The sequence below is a fragment of the Microcebus murinus genome, chromosome 23, assembly GCF_040939455.1.
Source record: "Microcebus murinus isolate Inina chromosome 23, M.murinus_Inina_mat1.0, whole genome shotgun sequence".
Lineage (NCBI taxonomy): Eukaryota > Metazoa > Chordata > Mammalia > Primates > Cheirogaleidae > Microcebus > Microcebus murinus.
This window is the reverse complement of record NC_134126.1, coordinates 30,997,695-31,020,961: the sequence shown is the minus strand read 5'-3', so window position 1 is coordinate 31,020,961 and position 23,267 is coordinate 30,997,695. Positions and strand designations below refer to the sequence as shown.

General features: G+C 56.9%; 1 protein-coding gene across 1 annotated transcript; it reads left to right on the top strand.

Annotated features, from left to right (window-relative positions):
* The first annotated feature begins 8,055 nt into the window (after positions 1-8,055).
* LGR6 (leucine rich repeat containing G protein-coupled receptor 6) lies at positions 8,056-21,990 on the top strand. The gene is made up of 6 exons (XM_012744455.2): positions 8,056-8,121; positions 8,536-8,607; positions 11,290-11,415; positions 12,392-12,552; positions 17,122-17,202; positions 19,936-21,990. Exons 3-6 carry the CDS (start codon positions 11,345-11,347, stop codon positions 21,186-21,188), a joined length of 1,566 nt encoding a protein of 521 aa, XP_012599909.2. The 5' UTR covers positions 8,056-8,121; positions 8,536-8,607; positions 11,290-11,344; the 3' UTR covers positions 21,189-21,990.
* The last annotated feature ends 1,277 nt before the right edge of the window (positions 21,991-23,267 follow it).

Sequence of the window (23,267 nt, the reverse complement as noted above, 5' to 3'; positions counted from 1 at the left end):
GTAGCTGCCGCCTTCCCCAGCCCCCAGTGCAGCTCTGAGCAGTCCCAGGCCTCCTGAGCTTGGTTTTGAGCATTTCCTCGGGGTGTGTCAGTGGCAGAAGTGGCCCTGGGCCCTTCCAGCCTGGGAAAACACATGGCGCAAGCCGCGTCCTCTTAGCCGGGGCTGGCACTGTCCCTGCCTCAGTTGGGGTGCATCGAGAGGAGAATGAGAAGAGGAACCGGAGGCTGGTTTACGGGGTCACTCCTCAGCGCCTTGTCCCCAGGGGAACTGAGAAGTTGGCTCCGGCTCCCCGAAGCCAGCGTTTATCACTTTATTTCCGTATTCGCGGAGCACCCCATGAGCCCCGCACGGTGTCTGGTGGTAAACGCTAATGACGGGTTGGAGTGACGTGCCCCCCCCCCCCCGAGCCTCCAGCCTGGCTGAGGACACAAAGCAACATATGCACAACAGGGAACAGGACAAACAGTGTCCAATTCCAACCATCAATTACGTGGCATTAGCTAACATGATGGTGGGAGTGCAGAGGAAGCTGGAAAGATCACTGCGGGCTAATCCTGTGATTAGCCTTAAAGGATGAATGGGTTTATGGGCAGTGGTGGGGAAGGACAGGCATTTCGGAGGGAGGGACTGTGCCGGCAAAGACCCAGATAGGAAGTCGAGCTGGCAGAGGGTGACCCCGGGAGGGAGGGCGGCCTCGCTGGAGGGGCGCTCCCAGGAAGCAGCGAGAGCTCTGCTGTACGGCTACCGTGGGGGCCACACTAGGGCGCCTGGAGGCTCACGAACAGCCCCAAACTTTGAGGCAGCGCCGCACCTTTATAGCTCAAACGACCGCCTAAAACCTACAGGACCAGCCCCCGGCCACCCACCCGCCCTCATCCAGAAGGGTGAGGGTGTGAATGCCAGATGTAGGTAGCAGATAAGGAAGGCTGGACTGGCCAGAGGGAATGGGCTAGAGGAGAAACTACTGGGAGTCCTGCACTGCCAAAGAGTCATCAAGGTCTGATTTTTTCCTTTTAGCTGGGATATGAGAGAAAGATGAAATTGGGTCAACCAAGACAGCATGGAGGGAGCAGGGTGTGCAAAGGCATCGAGACAGGCAAGATAAAGCATCAGGGAAGATGGAGAAGAGACCTACCTTAGCAGGGGCAAAAAGATATGAGTATGCAGGGGTGTGTGTCCATTCACTCATCCATTTATCCATCCATCCACCCACCCACCCACCCATCCATGCACCATCCATCCATCCACCCACCCACCCATCCATCCACCCTTCCACCCACCCACCCACCATCCATCCATCCATCCACCCACCCACCCATCCTTCCACTCACCCACCCACCCACCATCCACCATCCACCCACCATCCATCCATCCATCCACCTATCCAGCCACCCTTCCACCCACTCACCCACCTATCCACCCACCATCCACCATCCACCCACCCACCCTTCCACCCATCCATCCACCCACCCACCCTTCTACCCATCCATCCACCCCCCACCCATCCACACTCCCATCCATCCACCCATCCATCCACCCACCCCCCCATCCATCCGTCCATCATCCACTGAGAGGAAGCTGGTTGAGCACAGGGCCTCTGTCTTATCAACGTCTGAACCCCTCAGAGCTTGGCCCGACGCTGCATACGATGAGTGAAAGGAAGGAACAAACCGCCTGGGTGGGTGGCACTGGCCGGAGGTGTCTGAGGGTGAATCCCTGAGTGAGAGACCGTGAAGGTGGAAGTCACAGTGGGAGGGACAGCAGGTGGAAGAGAGGGGAGCAGAGGCAGGGACACAAAGAGAAACCAGAAACTTCCGGTGAAAAACAGGATGACGGAAAGGGTCCGGCTCAGCATGGCTGTGTACTTTTGAGTCCAAGATGTTAGTTATTTCGAAACGTTCTTCCCAACTGACCAAGCACGTGATTCCTGGCTTCCAGATGCCAACGCTCGGCGGGGGGCCTCATTCCCCCTTGTGCCATCCACAGTCACTCGGCATCAGACTCTGCACCTTGTCCCTCCTGCTGCCGCTGACACTTCCGTGTTTCTTCCGTTCGGGGCCTTGAGGCCCCGCCAGCCTCCACGTGAGCAGCGTCGCTCACCCTGGGATCCCCCGGAAGCTCTGTTTTTTCTGCATCCTCCTCCCCTCTCACGAGACCTTGGCTTCCTTTGTGGGGACCCCCCGGGGCTCACGGCACAGGTGCCCAAGGACAGGATTCCCCTGCTGGGACCCGCACCAGCCCATTGCTCCCGAGTTGCTCCCGCAGGCTCCAGCCCCGAGCTCCACCCCGCGCTGCTTCGCACCTGTCAGGGGAGGCTAGGTGTGCTGCTGGGCAGAGAGAAAAACCGCAGGCAGGATTTGAACCTGGAGTCTCCAGGCTGATGTCCCTTATGTCTTGGGGCCTGTCTAGTCCACTGTGCAAAAGCCCCGTGTCTCTCCCTCTCCGCACTTTCCCCCAAGTCCTCACCTCCGCCCGGCCTCGTCTTCCAGGGGTTTCCATAACAACAACATCAAGGCTATCCCGGAAAAGGCCTTCATGGGGAACCCTCTGCTGCAGACGATGTGAGTGCTGCTTTCCTGCCTCCTGGGGCTGACCAGCGTTTAGGGAAAGGGGGCAGAGGCTGGGGGGCAGGAGGGACTTCTCTAGACAGCACCGGGAGGCAGGAGGACGGGAGGGGCTCCTTCCCCTGTGTGTTCCTCCCTGGGCCTACGGGGAACGCAGAGGTCGGCCTTAGTCCCAGCGGAAAGGGCTGAAAAGCTGAATTAGGTGTCTGGACCCTTTTCTTCCAGACACTTTTACGATAACCCGATCCAGTTTGTGGGAAGGTCGGCATTCCAGTACCTGCCTAAACTGCACACGCTGTAAGTCGGCACCGGGAGGCCGCCGCGGCCGGGCTCTTGCTTTCCTCGCTCCTTGCTCTCCCCGGCCTTCCGCCTGCAGACCTGTCGCCTGCAGACCTGTCGCCTGCAGACCTGTCGCCTGCAGACCTGTCGCCTGCAGACCTGTCGCCTGCAGGCACGACCGCGCGCGGAAGGCCTGGTCTCCAGGGCTGCGGGCCTCTGCTTTGCTCAGACCTCGTCCCGATCTGCCGGGGCTCACAGCTCCCTTCACCGCCCTGGCCTGCAGCTGCTCCCCGGGTCTCAGGTGCACGAAGAGGGCCTCTCCACAGTCAAGGGATGCTGCTATCTGGCCTCTGTAGTTTGATGGTACAGCTGCTCGTGGTAGCTGTTCTTTAAACGACCGCAGTAAGGTTTTGGATACTGTGTGGTCGGTTCTGCAGTGGCCTGACAGCAAGATGCCCCTTGCCGTGCTGTCTTTAACCGTCCTCGGCCTGCGGTTGCTCCTCTGGTTCCTTTCTCAGTTTGTTAATTCCCAGCCCACGTCCCACTTCTTCCAAAAGCCCTCATGGGTTTCTCTCAGCGTGCCGTGGCACCATGGTTATACAGCTCACATCTTCAAAGTGCATGCTTCCCTTTCCCGTTCCTTACTGCATTCCATCTTCATCCTCACCCTGCGAGGCAGGTGTTATTGTTCCATTTTACAGATTGAGCATGAGGAGCTTGAGTCCTGCTCAGGCCTGAACCCACAATCTTTAACTTCAGATTCTGGGTTCCTTGCTGGACCCCATGCTGCCTCCTCAGGGTCCTCGACAGCACGCATTCTTTTGTGCTCCTGCCGTGGGCAGGCCCCGGGTGGGTCCATGTCCTCAGTAAGATTGGGGATGGTGGGGAGCGGGGTGCCATCAGTTTGCAGCATTAAAGAGAACAGAGAGGTGCTAATTAAGCCCTAGCAGGTGACAGCTGGGAGGAGCCCCTATCTCAGGCTCTCATAAGCAACTCCCAGCAGCACCCAGCTGGTGCCCGTTAAACAGAGGCGGTCCCGATCCCGTGTTGCTCGCCTGTGTTTTGTTTGCAGGCCGAGGCCTGAGTGCGGAGGGCCCGGCTCTGTCTGGGCGAGGCTGTGCTGAGGCTCCCCCGGGGCCTGAGCGGCTGGTGCGAGGGAGGCTTGGGGGAAGGTGACACTCCTCCAGGAGGTGCAGACCTGAGTGGGGAGAAGGCCGAGGCCGAGAACTCGGAAGCTGCGGAGCTCTGACCCCACCCCAGAGCTCACCGTCTCTGCTTCCAGATCCCTGAACGGCGCCACTGACATCCAGGAGTTCCCGGATCTCAAAGGCACCACCAGCCTGGAGATCCTGTGAGTGGAGTCCCTCTCCCTCCTCCTCATCAACCCCCAGCTTCACCCCGCGAACGTGCTCCGGCTCCCTTCCCCTAGAGGGCTGTGCGGAGCCCTTGCTTTCCCCATGTGGCCTGCCTCTAGCTGGCTCAGCGCCAGGGCCCACGGCTACCACCTGCCCACGTGGCGCTGCCTACAGGCAAGGCCAGGGGCGGCCAGCAGGATGAGGGCAGGAGGCTGCTCTTCCCCTCGTTACTACGCTTGGCTATCCTGGGTATGACCACAGAGCTCCTAAGCCGGAGCCATGGGTACCCCGAGGACCTGGGGCGGGGAGGATGCCCGGGAAAACCCACCTCCTGTGCCCGTCTGAAGCTTGATTCCAGCCAAGACGCTCTTGCATTTTCTCCTATTATGTCCTGCGGGGTGGAGGGAGGGAGTAACAGCGCACAGTAGGCCCTCAGCACATTTGAATGAACGAGCGAAACACGCAGGCACCGTAAGTGTCGCCTCCCACAGCACGGAGCGCATTCACGGCATCGCTGGGCCTGGGGCTCGCCTCTGTGCCTGCTTTGTCTCCCCCGATTTGCCGGCATGTGGGAAATTCCCCACGAGGGAAGGAGTAGGTCACGAAAGATGACCTTGGCCTTGGGTCCTTCCTAGGACACCCTGTCCCTAAGCCCGGCCTGCTCTGCAAACTGCCCCAGCTCTGTCTCCCCCAGCCCCTGGCTCGTCCCTTCCTCCCCATCTCTCCTCCCTCCCCTAGGCACAAGGACCAAATCTGTTCTTGGTTCCCATGGTTTGACTGTTTTTTTGTTTTTTTTTCCTGTCTACTCCGTGCCAATGGCTATCCCTCCCCTCTAAGGTCCTTGGAGCAGAGCAGATTTTCGTCCCTGTCCTACAGGCCCAGAGCTGTTACAGACCATTATGAGCCACGGGGTGGGCATGGGCTGGCGGTGGGTGTGGATGGGCTGGGGGCGCAGGGACTGCCTGCCACCCGGAGGCCCTGGGCTGCGGCCCTCTTTCTCCGCTCCCCACCCCCAGCTCCTCCAGGCCCAGGGGAGCGTGGCACTCAGATGCCAGGGCCCGCTCCTTTCCATCCCCGCAGCCCACCCCCTGCCCTCTCTCTCCCTCCACTTCTTTCTTTTGTTAGCCCTGTCGTCCCACGACAGTATCAGGCCCAGAGCTGGAGCCGGGTGGCTGGGAATGGCAGGGCCCTGGGCCTGGCGCCAGCTCTGTCTCTGTTCTCCCGGCAGGACGCTGACCCGCGCGGGCATCCGGCTGCTCCCGGCGGGGATGTGCCAACAGCTGCCCAGACTCCGAGTGCTGTAAGTGGCTCGCAAGCATTCCACGGTCCTGGCACTGCGCCCCGCCCCCACGCCCCACAAAAGGCCTCGCCTGCTTCTGTCCCACTTGGTCACATCTCTTCCTGGAGAGAGGCACAGCTTAGGCCCCTGCTGAGGACCTGCCCCAGAGGGACGGGGCTGTCCCCTCTCATTCAAAATAAAAAGACAATGGTCTTTGAAGTAAGAAAGACAGGAGTTTGAGGCCCAGCTCTGCCACTTACTAGCTGTACTAATTTGGACTCACTCTTTAATGTCTCTGAGCTTCGATTTTCTCATCTATAAAATGTAGATAAATTTGTGAAGGCTGAAAAAAATATGTAGAAAGTGCCTAGTCTCTGGAAGGCCAAGGAGGGAGGATTGCTTGAGCTCAGGAGGTCGAGACCAGCCTGAGCAAGAGCGAGACCCCGTCTCTATTAAAGATAGAAAAATTAGCTGGGCATGGTGGCGTGCACCTGTAGTCCCAGCTACTTGGGAGGCTGAGGCAGGAGGATCACTTGAGCCCAAGAGTTTGAAGGCTGCAGTGAGCCACAACAACCCCTTTGCACTCTACCTGGGGTGACAGAGTGAGACTTTGTCTCAAAAAAAAAAAAAAAGCAAGCGCATGGTGCATAATGCCAATAAATGACATTATTACTCTAATTGATACATGGCCTCTGAGGCCTCTGAGGTCAAGGGCAGCTTTTCTCTCTCCTTTGACTCCAGCTTGAATCTGAGGCTCCTCACCAGTGACAGGAGCCCCACCACTGACGATGGGTGGCCGACAGATGGGTGTGGGGAGAGCCCAGACTGGGGGTTCAGAGCGCAGGCTCCAGACTCAGCCGTGCCACTGACTGGCAGAGTGCCCCTGGGAAGTCCTGTCCCATCTCTGGGGCTCAGGGTCCTCATCTGTTAGGTGAAGGGTTGGCCAGACGGTCCCTGGGGCACCTCCAGCTCTCACGCTCCCCGCCAACTCCGTGAACAGTGGTCGCGGGTGCTTGGGCCGGCCTTGCCCGGCGTGCTCTCTGCTGGCCGGCTCAGTGCCCTGCGCCACACTCTGTGCCCCTTTCTTGTCACCATGCCTCTCTTACTTTCTGTTTCCCTTCCACCAGGACCCTCCCAGGGTCCTTCAGGCCATCATGGGATAAGGTAGCCCTACTGGAAAAAGCCAAGTCAGCCCCGTCCAGGCCCAGAGAGGGAGGGGACTTACTTAGCAGGGGGAGAGGCAGAGAGAACTACGGGAAGAAACTGGTACCCTGGTGTGCGGGTGTCAATGGCCACGTCTCTGCAGGGTCCCCACGGCCCTTGGCTGGCTCGCAGGAAAGCACAGCCCTGGCCAGGGACCCCCGCCCTCCCTCGTGTAGCCATCACCTCACCCTGGCCCCGGCCTTTCTCTTTTCTCCAGGGAGCTGTCTCATAACCAAATCGAGGAGCTGCCCAGCCTGCACCGCTGTCAGAAGCTGGAGGAAATGTGAGTCTAGGGGGAGTGGGGGACAGAGGCACGCAGGCCAGCCTCTGGGCAGGTCGCAGGGGAGGGGGGCGGCAAGGGCCAAGCACGCTCTGACCTTGCTTCCTTCTGAGTGTGCTGAACCCAGGGCTTAGGGCTAGGAGCTTGGCGGAGGCCTGCACAAGGCCCCTAGGACTCACGACAGGTGACAGGCACAAGAGCTGGTGCCCCAAGGAGTCTCAGGATGGCTCCTTAGGAGTCAACAACAGCACAAGGTGCAGGAGTGACAAGGGCCAGAGGGTTGAACGAGGGAAGGCTGCAAGGAGCCGGAGGCACCCTGCATTTTACAGCATGCACTCTTGCCTTCCACACCCCCCATAAATACACACACACGTGTATATGTATGTGCACATATGCACACACATGCACAATCATATATGGAAGAACAAACATGGGATTCAAATTTCACAAAAGAAAAAAATCACTTTAAAGTTCTCTAAGCTCTGTTCACCCAGCTCCTGTTTCCTCAAGCTATCGTGGCCTCCTGGGCCTCCCCGGGTCTGTCCCCTGCTTCTAGGCAGGGCAATGCCTTTCAGGACCAGGGCAAGGTAGAGGGATGAGGGTCTGTCCTATTTGTCTCGGTGCCAAAGGAAGGAGGGTCTTCGACATGGCCAGGCCCAGGGTCCCTCTCCCATTTGCACAAGCAGAGCCCTTGTGAGCTCTGCTTCCCGGCTCGGCCCAGGCACTCGGCCTGCCCAAGGGCGGGGCGGCGCTCTGCTGCCGGGTGAGGGTCTGGAGGACCCGCGGCGATGGGGAGGTGTGGGGGGCAGTTCAGCTGGGCTGGGAGCCAGGCCCAGTGGGAACACTGGAAGCCGACTCCCTTTTGGGCCACAGGGATGGTTATGTGGCTTTGTCTCCTGACCCACTTACCCAAGGCAACCGGATCCCCTTGTGCTCCCTTTAATTCTGGTGACTTCCTCGGGCTGGGCCCTTTCTTCCCGTGCCAGGAGAAGTGGGGGGCTCTCCTTTCTTCCTCCCAGTGCTCGGGGGGCATGGAGCAGAGCCAGGGGCTGGGCCTGCCGGCTCATCCAGCCTCTCTCGCTGCCCTAGCGGCCTCCAACACAACCGCATCTGGGAAATCGGAGCCGACACCTTCAGCCAGCTGAGCTCCCTGCAGTCGCTGTGAGTACCCCAGCGCCCAGGGGTGGGCTGGGGAGGAGCCGCCAGCCCTCTGCCAGGCATGCCCACAGCCGCGGCGCATGTGGACAGTTCGTGGAGATGGGACATGCGCGTCACCTCCCTGCCCCCAGCACACACACAGGAGGAGAGATGCCTCCCCATCCCGATGGCTTCTCAAGCCACTTCTCCATCTGGTACCCGGAGGGCCATGAGGCGCTGCAGCCAGGCTGCCGTGTCCCTGTTCCCATGGCCATGGCAGGCCAGAAGCTGGGCAGTAGCAGGGCCCTTCCCCAGAAGGCCAAGGCCACTGCTACTGGGGCAGGTCAGACGGGGGGTGTGGGAGGGAGAGCCCACAATGGGAACAACGAGTCCGCCACATGTCCCTGACCCCTCCTGTCACACTCTCTCTGCCCGCAGGGACCTTAGCTGGAATGCCATCCGCTCCATCCACCCTGAGGCCTTCTCAAGCCTGCGCTCCCTGGTCAAGCTGTAAGTGCCCACTGCTCTCTGCTCCAGGGTGCTGGGGACCAGCCGGGACTATAGGCTGGCTGTGGGGGCAGGAGGGCCACCCCAGAACAGGGACATGCGTAAATGTTTGGCCACACACCCTGGGGAGATGGGCCTCAGCCTCATCAATCATTCCGACAGTCCGTTTGACAGCGCCTGGGGCCTGATAAACAGAGCCCCGGCCTCGCGCAGCCCTGGAACCTCATCCGCGCGTGCTCTGCAGCGGCCTGGCAGCCTTGGCAATCCGCCTGCGCCGCTGCCCCGGCCTCCCCGTGCACTGATGGGCGGGACCCTGGAGCTCCTTCCCGCACAGGAGGGGCAGCAGATGTGGGTCTCAGAGAGCTCAGGGGGCCTCTGCCTGAGCACTACTCTAGAGGGCTGCCACTGTGGGGGCAGCAGGGGACCTCAGGCCCTCTAAATTATGTAGGATAGAGGCCGGGCGCGGTGGCTCACGCCTGTAATCCCAGCACTCTGGGAGGCCCAGGCGGGCAGATTGCTTGAGGTCAGGAGTTCAAAACCAGCCTGAGCAAGAGCGAGACGCCGTCTCTACTATAAATAGAAAGAAATTAATTGGCCAACTAATATATATAGAAAAAATTAGTCGGGCATGGTGGCACATGCCTGTAGTCCCAGCTACTTGGGAGGCTGAGGCAGGAGGATCGCTTGAGCCCAGGAGTTTGAGGTTGCTGTGAGCTAGGCTGACGCCAGGGCACTCACTCTAGCCTAGGCAACAAAGCGAGACTCAGTCTCAAAAAAAAAAAATAGGCCAGGCGTGGTGGCTCACGCCTGTAATCCTAGCTCTCTGGGAGGCCGAGGCGGGTGGATTGCTCGAGGTCAGGAGTTCAAAACCAGCCTGAGCAAGAGCAAGACCCCGTCTCTACTATAAATAGAAAGAAATTAATTGGCCAACTAATATATACAAAAAATTAGCCGGGCATGGTGGCGAATGCCTGTAGTCCCAGCTACTTGGGAAGCTGAGGCAGGAGGATTGCTTGAGCCAGGAGTTTGAGGTTGCTGTGAGCTAGGCTGACGCCATGGCACTCACTCACTCTAGCCTGGGCAACAAAGTGAGACTCTGTCTCAAAAAAAAAAAAAAAAAAATATATATATATATATATATATATATGTAGGATAGAAACAGTGAGCGAGCCGTGCTGGGTCCGTGGTCATTATGTCAGGGCTGGAGGGGGCCTCTGATGGGGCCACCATGTACTGTGTAGCAGGGTATTCACTGCACATGGGCTCCTGCCCAAGGGGAGCTGACATACTGTCTCGGGCTTGCCAAGCTATGCGTCCTAAAGGCATGTCCACCCAGACGGGGCCTTTTTCTGGTTAACACGAAGACTTCTTTGGGCTCGCTCCAGCCCCGGCCTCGGAGGTCATCCAGCCCCACCCCCCTCACTCCACAGGTGAGGCTTCCGAGGCCCGGACGGAGAAGCGTGTTCAAAGCCAAGGGCCAGAACCTGGGGCTCCCGGCAACACGCGGTTCCTCCCCAGGCTGCGGCTCCCTGGGCTTCGGGCCGTGGCCTTGCAAAACTCCCGCCTCCGTCTTCCCTCTCCTGTCTGCACTGCTGCTGCCAGATAGGTAGAGTAGATATTTTTATCCCTTTGGAAGATGAGGACATTGAAACGCAGGCAGATCTGCGACTCCCCTTGGTTACACAGTGAGCTGGTGACAGCGCCAGGTTTCCTGCCTGCCAGTCCAGGGCTGTTTCCACGACGCACAGTCTGAGGTCGGGGTGTTTGCTTTGGAGCCCCGGCTTCCTCTGCCGTGTCTCCGGTGGGAGCCCACGTGTGTCCTCACCTCTGGCTACAAAGCTGGCGCAGGGAGATGGAAGGGATGACCCAATCCCCGCAGTAGCCAGGCCACCAGCTCGTCCAGTCCCAGACCCTGGGCCACTTTCGTATCCTCAGCAAAGCTGGAGGAGAGGCAGGGCAATGGGGACAAACAACAACATGAAACACCGAGCACGGTGCCTCACGCCTGTAATCCTGGCACTCTGGGAGGCCGAGGCGGGCGGATCGCTCAAGGTCAGGAGTTCGAGACCAGCCTGGGCAAGAGCAAGGCCCCATCTCTACTATAAATAGAAATTAATTTGGCTAACTAAAAATATATAGAAAAAATTAGCCGGGCATGGTGGCGCATGCCTGTAGTCCCAGCTACTCGGGAGGCTGAGGCAGGAGGATCGCTTGACTCCAAGAGTTGGAGGTTGCTGTGAGCTAGGCTGACGCCACGGCAGTCTAGCCCGGGCAACAGAGTGAGACTCTGTCTCAAAAAAAACAAAAACAACAGGAAGGTCTCCCAGGGATTCCTGGATGGCCCCCAGGCCTGGGCACAGCAGCTGTGGTCAGGGAGCTCTGCTACCTACAGATCGGGACAGCTTGGCATTCAGTTAGAACAGTCCCTGGTACATCATTGGCACCCAGTGTTTGCTGAATGAATGAATGCCGAATGGACAAATGAATGAACTAGCTGTAGATGATGCCTCTAGTAACTCTCGGTTGCCCTCCTTGCCCGGCATTCAGTGCTGTCCTCTGAGCTGATCTGTCCTTTGCTCCTGTCCTCTTGCTGCCATCCTAGGCACACTGGCCACACCCCAGCACAGCCCTGTCCCCTCAGCAGTCCCACCGACTGCTAATAACCCTGACCGCCCACTGTCCTAGGGACCTGACAGACAACCAGCTGACCACGCTGCCCCTGGCCGGACTCGGGGGCCTGATGCATCTGAAGCTCAGAGGGAACCTGGCTCTATCTCAGGCCTTCTCCAAGGACAGTTTCCCCAAGCTGAGGTGAGGGCCTGGCTTTGCCCCACACCCAGGCAGGTTTGCTGTGGGGCGGCGGGACGAGGGGGACAGGGAGAAGCCACAGGGCCTCACGCTGAGCAGAGCCTGGTGGCTGAGGGTCTGGCCAGGCGTGAATGGGAAGGGCTCATCCGACCTCCTACCAGCCCAGACGGGGTCTGGTGCATGCCTCCTCTTCCTCCTCCTCCTCTCTGTGGCGTCTCCCCCATCCCAAGTGCCGACCCCACGGCACGCGGGGACCTGCGAGGGCAGAAGCAGGAGGCCGTGAAGCCCCTGGAGCTGGTTCCACGCCCAGCTCGCCCGTCCTCACGCGGGCAGCATCTGGCCCCTGGAACGAGGCAGAGCCCAGGGCACTGACGGCGGAAAGCAAGCCGCACAGCCAGTCCCGCGCTAATGACATCCAGGCCTCCTCCGCGCAGCAGTGGCAGCACAGCCTGTGTGGCCTGGGCCTTGTCTGCTTGGAGCTGAGGAGTGGCCCCAAGGCATTTGCCCTCAGAGGCACCAAACCCAGCTCTGATATGCTGGGGGGGAGGGGGAACAGGGCGTGGGTCTCCCCGAGGGCCAGGACAAAGAGTCACCAAAAGAATTCCTGTCTCCTTAAATATAAAAAGAGGAATTGCCGCCTGGGACGGGGAGCAGAGCACTGCGTGGCCCTGGGGAAGTGCCCCCCGCTCTGAGCCTGCTAAGGGGACCCCTTAAACAACAGGCAGAAAGTTCCTGTCCCCACCTCAGTCCTCGAGAAATGAGGCAAAGACTGGACTATGTCCACACCCTTCGGAGTCCGGAGTCAGGAGTCCAGAGTCAGGCTGTGAGACGTTTACAAAGCACACCCGGGGGCTGCCGGCACAGTGGCCGGGGCGCTTGGGGGCCGAAGGGCAGGCGCTGAGTGCCTGGGGACCTCCTAACTCCAACTGAGGTCTTCGGCCCTGGCCGTGCTGAGGCAGCCATCTGTCCCCGTCCCCAGGGTCCTGGAGGTGCCCTATGCCTACCAGTGCTGCGCCTACAGCCTGTGCGCCGGCTTCTTCAAGGCCTCTGGGCCGTGGGAGGCCGAGGACTTTCACCTTGAGGATGAGGAGGCTCCAAAGAGGCCCCTGGGGCTCCTCGCTGGACAAGCAGAGACCCACTGTGAGTGACGGGCGGGACTGGGAGGACGGGGGCTGCGGGGAGGAAGTCAGAGGGGAGGCTGGAGGGGCCTGAGTCGGGATCGGACGGCCGGACGGCCGAGGCGGGAAGTCCCTGGGGACAGGGGGCTGCGTGTGACCTGGGAGGAAAGTCTCCCTGTTTGCACCTCGTCTCTCCACGGCTACGCCCAGGGGTGCTCGGGGAAACGTACGCATGTAAGGATGGTGACAGAGGCACCCACGATGTCTCAGCCTGTGCCTGGCCCTTTGCAGGTCTCGAGGCGCCTCCCACGCACCACCTCACTTAATATCCCTGCCCTGGTGGCTCCATCGTCTGCTCCTTCAACCTAGGGGAGGTCTCAGAGAAGACAGACCCATTATTCCCTCAGTCTGAGCCAAGCAGGGTTGAATTAAATCAATTGCATTAAACCTGCTTCCAGAAAAGTAAACTAATAAAATCCCCTCATAGCATGTCCTAAAACGAAAAGGAACAGGGTAGGGATTATTGCTGCCCGAGTCCAGCCTAGGTACCTTGTGTCCCCCATGAGTCTGACAGTGACACTCCCGTGGCCACTAGGAGCGAGATTGCCGCGCCAAGGAGGGCCATGGCAGTGCGGCTGTCTTGGGCCAGAGCCGTCTGTTTCTGGCAGAGCTGGAATAAAAGGCAAAGCGGGAGGAAAGTGGGCAGGGGTGTTCCGGGGAGTCGCCTACTAAGGGGTGTCCTAGAGAAAGAGCAGAGAGAGGGCTTCCCTCTCCCCCACCTCCTGCCACAGAACACAACAGAAGGAGGAGGGAGAGAAAAAGGGCCCCTGCTTTTTTCTTTTTCCATCTCTCACTCCCTCTCTACAACATCTTGATGGAGAAGCTAAACAGCAAAAAAATCAAATTGAAACATGGAAGAAAGGCCGGGCGCGGTGGCTCACGCCTGTGACCCTAGCACTCTGGGAGGCTGAGGCGGGTGGATTGCTCAAGGTCAGGAGTTCGAAACCAGCCTGAGCAAGAGTGAGACCTTGTCTCTACTAAAAAAAATTGAAAGAAGTTATTGGCCAACTAAAAATATATAGAAAAATTCAGCCGGGCATGGTGGCGCATGCCTGTAGTCCCAGCTACTCGGAAGGCTGAGGCAGGAGAATCGCTTGAGCCCAGGAGTCTGAGGTTGCTGTGAGCTAGGCTGACACCACAGCACTCTAGCCTGGGCAACAGAGTGAGACTGTCTCAAAAAAAAAAAAAAAAAAAAAAAAAGAAAAGAAAGAAACATGTAAGAAAAATATCTCAACGAGTGCACTGTAGACAGAACCGGAGTCCAAACCCAGCTACAGCATTCACCAGTCGGGCTGCCTTCGACCAGTCCTGCAAGCTTACTGAGCCTCAGTTGCCTTATTTTTAAATGGCAGAGGCCATGCAGATCTCATAGGCTGTCGGGGAAGAGTAAAAGGTTCCACGAACGGCAGAGTATGTTCCTCACCGCCACCCCTACAACCGCTCCCACCGCTGAGACGGGCCTTGTGGCGTACACGTGTCGGGGAGCATAGCTGCAGAGTCAGGACACGGATCATGGGCGCCACGTGCTGGGCGGGCAGTCGGGGTTCTCTGCAGGGTCCCTGCCAGTGTCCCCAGGCACCTCCCCGGGGAGGGCACGGGACCCGATGCGGAGGAGCGGGCAGCCAGGCTGGCTCTGGGCCGGCAGACGGCTGTCCCCGGGGGACATTCCCGGATGTCTGCTGCACACTCCCTCAGGGGACTGGAAGGAGGAATGGAAACTTTCCTTCCTCAAGGTGAAACTTTCCACCGGGCTCAGGTCTTGGAGAACCACGGGGCGTCGCGATCTTGGGCCGCCTGCCGCCTGTAACGGGAGCTGGGGCAGGGCCCCCCACTTCCTGTGGGAGCTAATGAGCCTCCAGAAGGAGAAAGCCGGGAGCCGCTGCTCCAGCCAGATTCGATTTCCTCCCCGTTTGAAGAGTGGTTACTTAACACCTTGGCTGTGACTTCCCCGGCCTCAGACAGAGTCCCCGGCTTCGCCCCTTGTGTTCCATTCATGCATTTGGATTTCAAAGAACGGCTGAGCTCCATTCTGGAGAGCAGCAGTGTCAGGCTGGAACGAAAGGTAGAGAGGGAAGGAAATGCCAGGGCGCTGTGGGCACACCCAGACTCCTACCCGCCCTGCCGGGGTCCGGGCCAGAGGCAGCTCCGAGGTCTTCCTGCCTCCTGGGAGAGCTCCCAGCTGAAGGTGTTTACTCTGTAAGTGGGGAGGAAGGACCCACACAGGAAACAGCCCTGGTGAGCCAAAGACGGGGACAAGTGCAACAAACAGAGTCGCCTAGCCATGAACTTGCTGGTGCGAGGGCGGAGGAGCCCACAGGGGCTGTCTCTTAAACCCGGGCAACACACAGGCAGCGCTTAAAGACGGGCCACTCTCTCCTGCCACCCAGGTCCCCAGACCCCTTTTCCAGTCTGACTTGAGAAACTTGAGCCTTAGTCTTTACAAACTCTTTCAGTGATGGAGTGTCACTGCAAAAGATAGTTTTGTCTTTATAGGTCATAAAATATTTTAGATTATCATTTCAAAATTCTTACAGAATTTATGGTCCCCCGGATGTCCATAACACGTTGGTGCTCCCAGGCCCTAGTTTAAGAAACATCGCAATAGTGGAGAAGAAAAAAAAGAGAATTGTACAGCCTAGACTCATTTGCTCGTTCTTAGAACTGGAAGGAACATTAAAGATTAGCAGGTTCGCCTCTGACTCGGTGCAGAAATGCCTTCTCTCACCTTGGGGACTTTCTGCTTCAGTATCCATAATGACAAATTATGTCCAGCTCATACATCCATAAATCTCCCCCAAACCTCCCCATCCTGTAACCCCCCAAAATAATCAGTCCTTCGCCTGGGAAAGCAAAATGTTTAAACATCTGGGCTCTGTACTCAGATAGCTCTGCGTTTGGATTCTGGTCTGTCTCAGTGAGACCTGGGGCAAGCCACTGGACTTCAACAAGCCTCAGTTTCCTTATCTGTCACCTGCCTCATGCCGTTGTTGTGAAAGCCAGTGAGACCGTGAAGATGAGGACTCACTGAGCACAGTGCCTTTCACAGAGAAAGAACTCAAGAAATGTTAACCCTTTCTATTAGCTTAAAAAAATTGTGTTGACACATGATAGATGTACATATTTTTGGAGGTACATGTGATAATTTAATACATTCACATAATATGTAAAGATCAAATCAGGAAAATTTGGATATCTATCACTTTAAATACTTATCTCTTTTTTATGCTGGAAACATTTGAATTATTCTAGGTGGTAAGTTTATTAGTTGATGCAGCGCATTATATAGCATGACAATTTGTTTCCTTAAATCTATTAGTTGGTGCAGTGCATTGAGCCCCGACAGTTTGTTTCCTCATTAGTCTCCATAGCTCCTTGCGAGCAGGGTCACCTCTTATTCATCCCCGAGTTCCTCTGCGTCTGCCCAGGGCCCACCTGCCTTCAGCACACGTGGGCCTCTCACGCACCCGTGGAAGATGGGGTGTTCCTTTCTTGGGCAGATCTAATTGTGAGAATTTTTTGTTGTTAGGAAGAACTAGAATGTCTCCATCTGAATCTACATTCCACCCGTTGATCCTGGTTCTACCTTCTGGACAAAACAGCACGTAGGGCCAGGCGCGGTGGCTCACACCTGTAATCCTAGCACTCTGGGAGGCCAAGGCGGGCAGATTGCTCGAGGTCAGGAGTTCGAAACCAGCCTGAGCAAGAGCGAGACCCCGTCTCTACTATAAAAATAGAAAGAAATTAATTGGCCAAGTAATATATATACAGAAAAAATCATCCGGGCATGGTGGCGAATGCCTGTAGTCCCAGCTACTCAGGAGGCTGAGGCAGGAGGATGGCTTGAGCCCAGGAGTCTGAGGTTGCTGTGAGCTAGGCTGACGCCAGGGCACTCACTTTAGCCTGGGCAACAAAGTGAGACTCTGTCTAAAAAAAAAAAAAAAAAACAGCATGTAGGAGTCTAATTCCTTTGTGCCTAACAGGCCCCCAGCGCTTTGAAGACGGCCATTACATCCCCACTTTCTCCTGCGTCCTCCAAGTTAAACACCCCCCCCCAGTTGCTGTGACTGCTTGTCATGCGAATGGCTCCTGCTCCCTCACCGTCCATGGCTCACTCTGAACACACCCCACCCCACCAATGTCCTTTGTCATGTGTGGCGTTAGTGGGTACGGAACCACAGCGACAGTCTGGCCACAGTGGAGAACGCTGTGATCGCCAGCTCCCATTATGAAGGCAGCCACTGCCAAACTATCAGCAGCACCTGTGGGGCTGGAGAGGGCATGAGAGTAATAGAAAGAGCAGGTCTAGGTTAAACGTTCTAGAACCAGCAACACAGATAAGCCACGTGTGGGTAACAGGGAGCTGCCCAGATGTTTTCCCGCAAGGGTAGACATGGGTGTGCAGGGCTGCCGGACCAGCGCTGAGCAGTTAGTCGGGGACAACTGCTTAAAGGGGTGGGCGTTTGGAGAAAGGTGAGGCTTGATTGACACCACGACCCAGGGTCCGGGGCCACTTTCTTGTCTCTCCTCTCAGATGACCTGGACCTGGACGAGCTCCAGCTGGAAATGGAGGACTCAAAGCCACACCCCAGTGTCCAGTGTAGCCCCATTCCAGGTGAGATGGGTACCTGGGGAACTGAGGAAGGCAGGTGCGGCGAAGGGGCACCCAACCATCCAGATGAGACGCCAGTTGAGCCTGGCATGTCTGCAGCCGTGCCTCAGACGCTTCCTCTGCCTGACACCCAACCTGCTACAGGAGAGTCTCTTTTTGTAATTCCTGGGGAAGGAGATGCAGTTCTTTCCCGGGGTTGGCTGCTTGGGGGGAGTAGCATGGTGGCGGGGGGAGGGGGGAGTCCAGCAATCTTTACAAATCAGCCAATTAGTGGTTATGTAGCCAGGAGAACACGGCTCTCGTTAAGGAGAGAAGCAGGGAAGAATGCCTTCACCCCATCGCTCAGGGTGGCATGTTTGACTGCTTTTGAGTTCTTCGTCATTCCGAGATCCATACCACAGAATCCTACAGCCAGGTGGAACTCTGAAAGGTCACTTTCTCCATCCCAGGAGGATTACAGTCTTTCTTCCTTAAAACTCTCCAGGGTGGAAAAACTCCCCAGTATCCCTGGGAAACTCCTTGCAGTACTGTCTAACCCTTGCAGCTGAGGAAGCCTCCTTCAGGGTCTAACCTAAATCCATCTTGCTGGAAGGAAAGAGAAAAAGAAAGAAAAAAAAGAAAATTCCCTTTCTCCTTGGTGCAGTTCAACCAAAGATGTTTAGAGTGAAGAAGTCCCTTTCTGTGCATATAAAATGCTAACAGGCCACCCAGAAGGCAGCAGCAATGCTAAGTAGGCCAGGAGAGGAACTGCTCGGAAGAACAGAAAGTGATAAACAGTTTGCTTCTTCTATTGCATCTCACCTCCATTTTCCAGTTTCCATCTTTCTTTGGCTCTGGCCTCTTGGCCTTCTCCCCTTACCCTTTCCAACGCCTGCAGTGTCTGCCTGACCTTGCCTGGCATCAACTGTCAGCTCTCAGTGGCAGCAGCACGCCCCCTAGTGCCAGCCTGAGGCCGAGCACCAGCCCAACCTGGGGGAAGCAGGTCCCCCAGGTTTTTTTGAGTTGGAAACCCACCCACGTGCTTCACGCACACTGCCCCAGAACTGTCACCTCTGAAAACCAGCACTCAACAGGGGTGAAGTAAAAGAGGAAGTTCCAACTGAGGTAAAAGACAAGGTCCAACTTGGGCTTCCTTCTGAAATAGCTGGTACAAAATGGTCAACTAATTATGGTACATCCATATAGTAGAGTATTTATTACACAGCCATTGAAAATATGTTTTTGAGGAATACAAGGACATGGGAAAGTCTGCATAATAAAAGTTTAACTTAAAGAGAATGAAAAAGCTATATGCATTTGTCAGTCTGTTTTGTGCTGCTGTAACGGAATACCCTGGGTAATTTATTTAAAAAAAGAGGTTTATTGATCTCACAATTCTTCTGGGGGCTGGAAGGCTGAAGATTGGGCAGCTGCATCTGGTGAGGGCCTCAGGCTGCTTCTACTCATGGCAGAAATCGGAAAGGGAGCAAGTGTGTGCAAAGAGATCACATGGTAAGAGAGGAAGCCAGACTCTCTTTAGCAACCCACGTCCTCCCTCTAGAGCCCAGCCCACAGGGCACTAATCTATTCACAAGGGACCCGCCCCATGACCCAAATACGCACTGGGCCCCACCTCCAACAGTGCCACACGGGTGTCGGCGGAGACAGGCCACATCCAGACTGTAGCAATAGTAAAATCCCAATTTATTTTAAAAACCTACAGGTATATATCGATTTTTTAAATGAGAAGAAAATATACCAAATTAATGAGTTCTCACTGAGAGAGAGGTAAATAAGCAGTTTTAATTTTACCATGTTATAATTTCAAATTTTCTACAATTGTCATCTATTATTTGGTAATCAGGGAAAAAAATGTTAAAAGTAGCTTCCACAAAAGCCTCTCAGATTCCCAAGCTACTTAGCAATCCACTGAAGAACAAGAATTTAAAACCAAAGGAAATATTTAATAAAAACGAATATACCCAAAGGTACAAGGTGATTTCAGAGCAGACTCTGGGGAGGGAGGTGGGAAACGCCAGGATCTCCCATCTAGAGTGCAGCCAAGCTGGGAAACCCCAAAGTCACCTGCGTTTTGATTGACCTTGGTACACTTTGCCCCCCCAAATCCAGACTGACAGATGGATATCAAATGTGGTCTGCACCCCTCCCGCAGAGCCGGGGAGAGCCGGGCACGTGTGATGTCTGGCCGGGCTCATCCTCGGTGGGGTCCTTAGTGGGTCACTGGGCACTGACTGGCAGAAAACAGAGGCTCAGCCAGAGTGGTCACTGTGTGGGCAGTGGGGTCCCTCTGGGTCCCAGCCCCACTCGTATCCCCAACTCTGACGCCCTCTCCACTGCCTTATGCCATCCTGTCTCTTCCTTTTCCTTCCCAAACGCTACTTCTTTGGAAAGACTGCTTTACTTAACATCTTCTCAGCGCCTGGGTTTGCACTGTGTCCATCTGTCCTGTGTAAGTCTGCGCGTGTTTCTGCTTTCTGTGTGCACGGGGCGAGGGTCGGCGTCCCCCCATTTGCAGCGCATGGGAAGAAGAGCGCGTCCCACTGTTGCCACCCCCAACTGGGCTTCTCTGAGGAAGGACAGGTCCCTCTCGCTCCTCCCGAGAGTCCTGCGAGGGCAGACTGTGCTCCTCTCCTTTTGACTGCAAGTTGTCTGAGGACGGCGGCTGGCCTTGTCCCCAGGACCTGGTCCCAACAGCCTCTGGCCCCGGGGCGACGTCTGGCCTTCTCTCTCCTACAGGCCCCTTCAAGCCCTGCGAGCACCTGTTTGAAAGCTGGGGCATCCGCCTGGCGGTGTGGGCCATCGTGCTGCTCTCCGTGCTCTGCAACGGGCTGGTGCTGCTGACCGTGTTTGCGGGGGGCCCTGTGCCCCTGCCCCCCGTCAAGTTCGTGGTGGGCGCGATCGCGGGCGCCAACACGCTGACCGGAATCTCCTGCGGCCTCCTGGCCTCCGTGGACGCCCTGACCTTCGGCCAGTTCGCCGAGTACGGCGCGCGCTGGGAGACGGGGCTGGGCTGCAGGGCCACCGGCTTCCTGGCGGTGCTGGGGTCCGAGGCGTCCGTGCTGCTGCTCACGCTGGCCGCCGTGCAGTGCAGCGTGGCCGTCTCGTGCGTGCGGGCCTACGGGAAGGCGCCGTCCCTGGGCAGCGTGCGGGCAGGGGCGCTGGGCTGCCTGGCGCTGGCGGGGCTGGCCGCCGCGCTGCCGCTCGCCTCGGTGGGCGAGTACGGGGCCTCCCCGCTCTGCCTGCCCTACGCCCCGCCCGACGGCCAGCCCGCCGCCCTGGGCTTCGCCGCGGCCCTGGTGATGATGAACTCCTTCTGCTTCCTGGTGGTGGCCGGCGCCTACACCAAGCTCTACTGCGACCTGCCGCGCGGCGACCTGGAGGCCGTGTGGGACTGCGCCATGGTGAGGCACGTGGCCTGGCTCATCTTCGCCGACGGGCTCCTCTACTGCCCCGTGGCCTTCCTCAGCTTCGCCTCCATGCTGGGCCTCTTCCCGGTCACGCCGGAGGCCGTCAAGTCCGTCCTGCTCGTGGTGCTGCCGCTGCCCGCCTGCCTCAACCCGCTGCTCTACCTGCTCTTCAACCCCCACTTCCGCGACGACCTGCGGCGCCTCTGGCCGCACCCGGGCGCCGCGGGGCCCCTGGCCCACGCTGCAGCCGGCGAGCTGGAGAAGAGCTCCTGCGATTCCACCCAGGCCCTGGTGGCCTTCTCTGACGTGGATCTCATTCTGGAAGCTTCTGAGGCCGGACGGCCCCCGGGGCTGGAGACCTATGGCTTCCCCCCAGTGACCCTCATCTGCCAGCAGCCCGGGGCCCTCAGGCCGGAGGGCAGCCGTTTCGTAGAGCCAGAGGGGACCCACTTTGGGAGCCCACAGCCCTCCGTGGACGGAGAACTGCTGCTGAGGGCGGAGGGGGCCACGTCGGCAGGTGGAGGCTCGTCAGTGGGCGGGGGCTTCCGGCCTTCCGGCTCAGCCTTTGCCTCGCACTTATAAATGTCCCTCCCCATTCTCCTCTTCCCACCTCTTCCCTTCGCTCTGTCCTCCTCCACTCTGTGAATGATGGCTGCTTATAAATAAATACAACCAAAATTCAACAGTGTGATCCGTGGCAGGGTGGCCCGATCCCTGGCTCCACTGGCTCCTGTCCCCTGTGACCATCACCAGTGAGCCCGTGTCAGCTTCACCTTCATTCTGGGCCTCTTCCCTGCCTGTCTGCAGCTGTGGACCAGAAACCCGGAAGTCTGTCTACTCAAGGGAAGTAAAAGACCATGGAAGGTTTGGGGGGCTGAGCAGGCCCAGGGGCAGGGCACAATGGGAGGGAGACCTCACAGAGAAAGGCCTGGAAGGGGGCCACCAAAGGCACTAAGCGTCTCCCCTGTGACTCATGGAAATGATACAGTGTGTTGTGTCCCATTAATCTTGACATATGCTATGCAAAAAGACTTCTATTAAAATAAGTTTTGGAAGAGATTATATATTAATATCATGTCCGTTTCTTAGAGAGTCACAGTACATGTTAGTAAAGACCCTGAGAATTCCTGCAGTAGTAAAATCTATTGAACTTTGTTTAACCCAGTTCCCCAAATTATTTGCCAGCAGGTTTTTGTTTGCTTGTGTGGTTTTCGTGGACTACCTATTGACATCACAGCACTTAGCTCTGTTCTTGCCCTGGAAGCTCATCTCTGTACCACCCAGTGCTACCCAGTGACGTCACAAAAATGCCACTACTTCTTGAAAGTCCTATTGTAAGAGTTCAAGCAGGGGTGAAGTGCCAGAGGCAACTGATGATTCCATCAACCAGGAGAGAATCTCAATACTCCCCCCCTCTTATCCCACCCTAGAGAGGATGGGAGGGTGGGGGCCCTGGATCCCGGCAGGATACACGCAGGGAAGTCTGCGGCTATTCCCTCTGGCTCTGAGTTGCCTGCCTATGGCTCTCCATCAGATGCCCCCTGCCACCTCCTGCCACAAGCTGGGTCCCGCCTTCTCATCTCATGCCCTGCCTACTCTGTGGGACAGGGAGCCCTTAGCAAAGAGGAGAGATATTTTCATTTGTAGGTATTGCATTTAGGAAGCATTGGAGGTATCTGAGACCCCTGAGTGCCCTCAGATAGGCCACTGACCCTTCTGCCTCTCCCCTCCTTGACCTTTCTACCAGATGCCCCTGAGTGTTTCCAGAGTGCTCCATCCCCCACCCAGCCCCAAACACACACACATTCAATCTCAGCGTAAGGAGGTGAGAGCTAGGGCACCCTGGCAGACATAAAAAGAGAATCCGAGACTCAGGAAAGGGCAAGACTTGTTCCAGAGCACCCCGACATCAGCCACTTCAGGAGGACAGGAGTCTATCATAGAATCCTGAGACCAAAGGGAACACAGTCCTCCTGCTGAATCCTGGCGTGGTCTTCGGCCAGCTCTACCCCCAGGGGCTACTACCCCAAGAAAGCCCTTCTTCTAGTCTCCTAGTTCCAGTTTCTGAAACTTAGTTTCTCTGCTATCTCCCTGCTGCCCCCAACGCCTAGTGGAAATTTGGACATAGGTCAACACGTCTTGGGTACAGACATGAGGCAGGGACCATGGATGGAACTTAGCATATTTCTAAATCTTGTCTGACTCATTGAGTTGCCACAACTGTAACAGGCTCTGAAGCTGAATGTGCTAGCCTTGTAATCCCAGAAGAAACTTAGGGTCCCAGCATGGGGTCAACTTCAGAGTAGGTACTCCCTAAACGACTGTGGTTATATTTATTATTTCTTTGAGAGCCCCTGATGTCTCAATTTCCTCAGGGCTAATCAAGAGCTCTTGATGGAAAGGGTTTGCTCTCCTATGGGTACTGAGAATTGGTGACTCTTATCAGGGAAAGGAGTTCTCTGAGATGCCCCAGGGATGACAAAATGTTTGATTTGGGGGAGCCTTAATTTCTAAAGTCACCCCAGACCATTCCTCACTCCCTCACCCACCAAGTTGCCCTTGGACTTAGAGGAGCCAGTGTGGAGGTGGAGCAGATTGGCCATGTGCTATAGTAACTGTTTCCTACAGGTAACCTTTTCTATAAAAAGGGGGCCAGTGCTT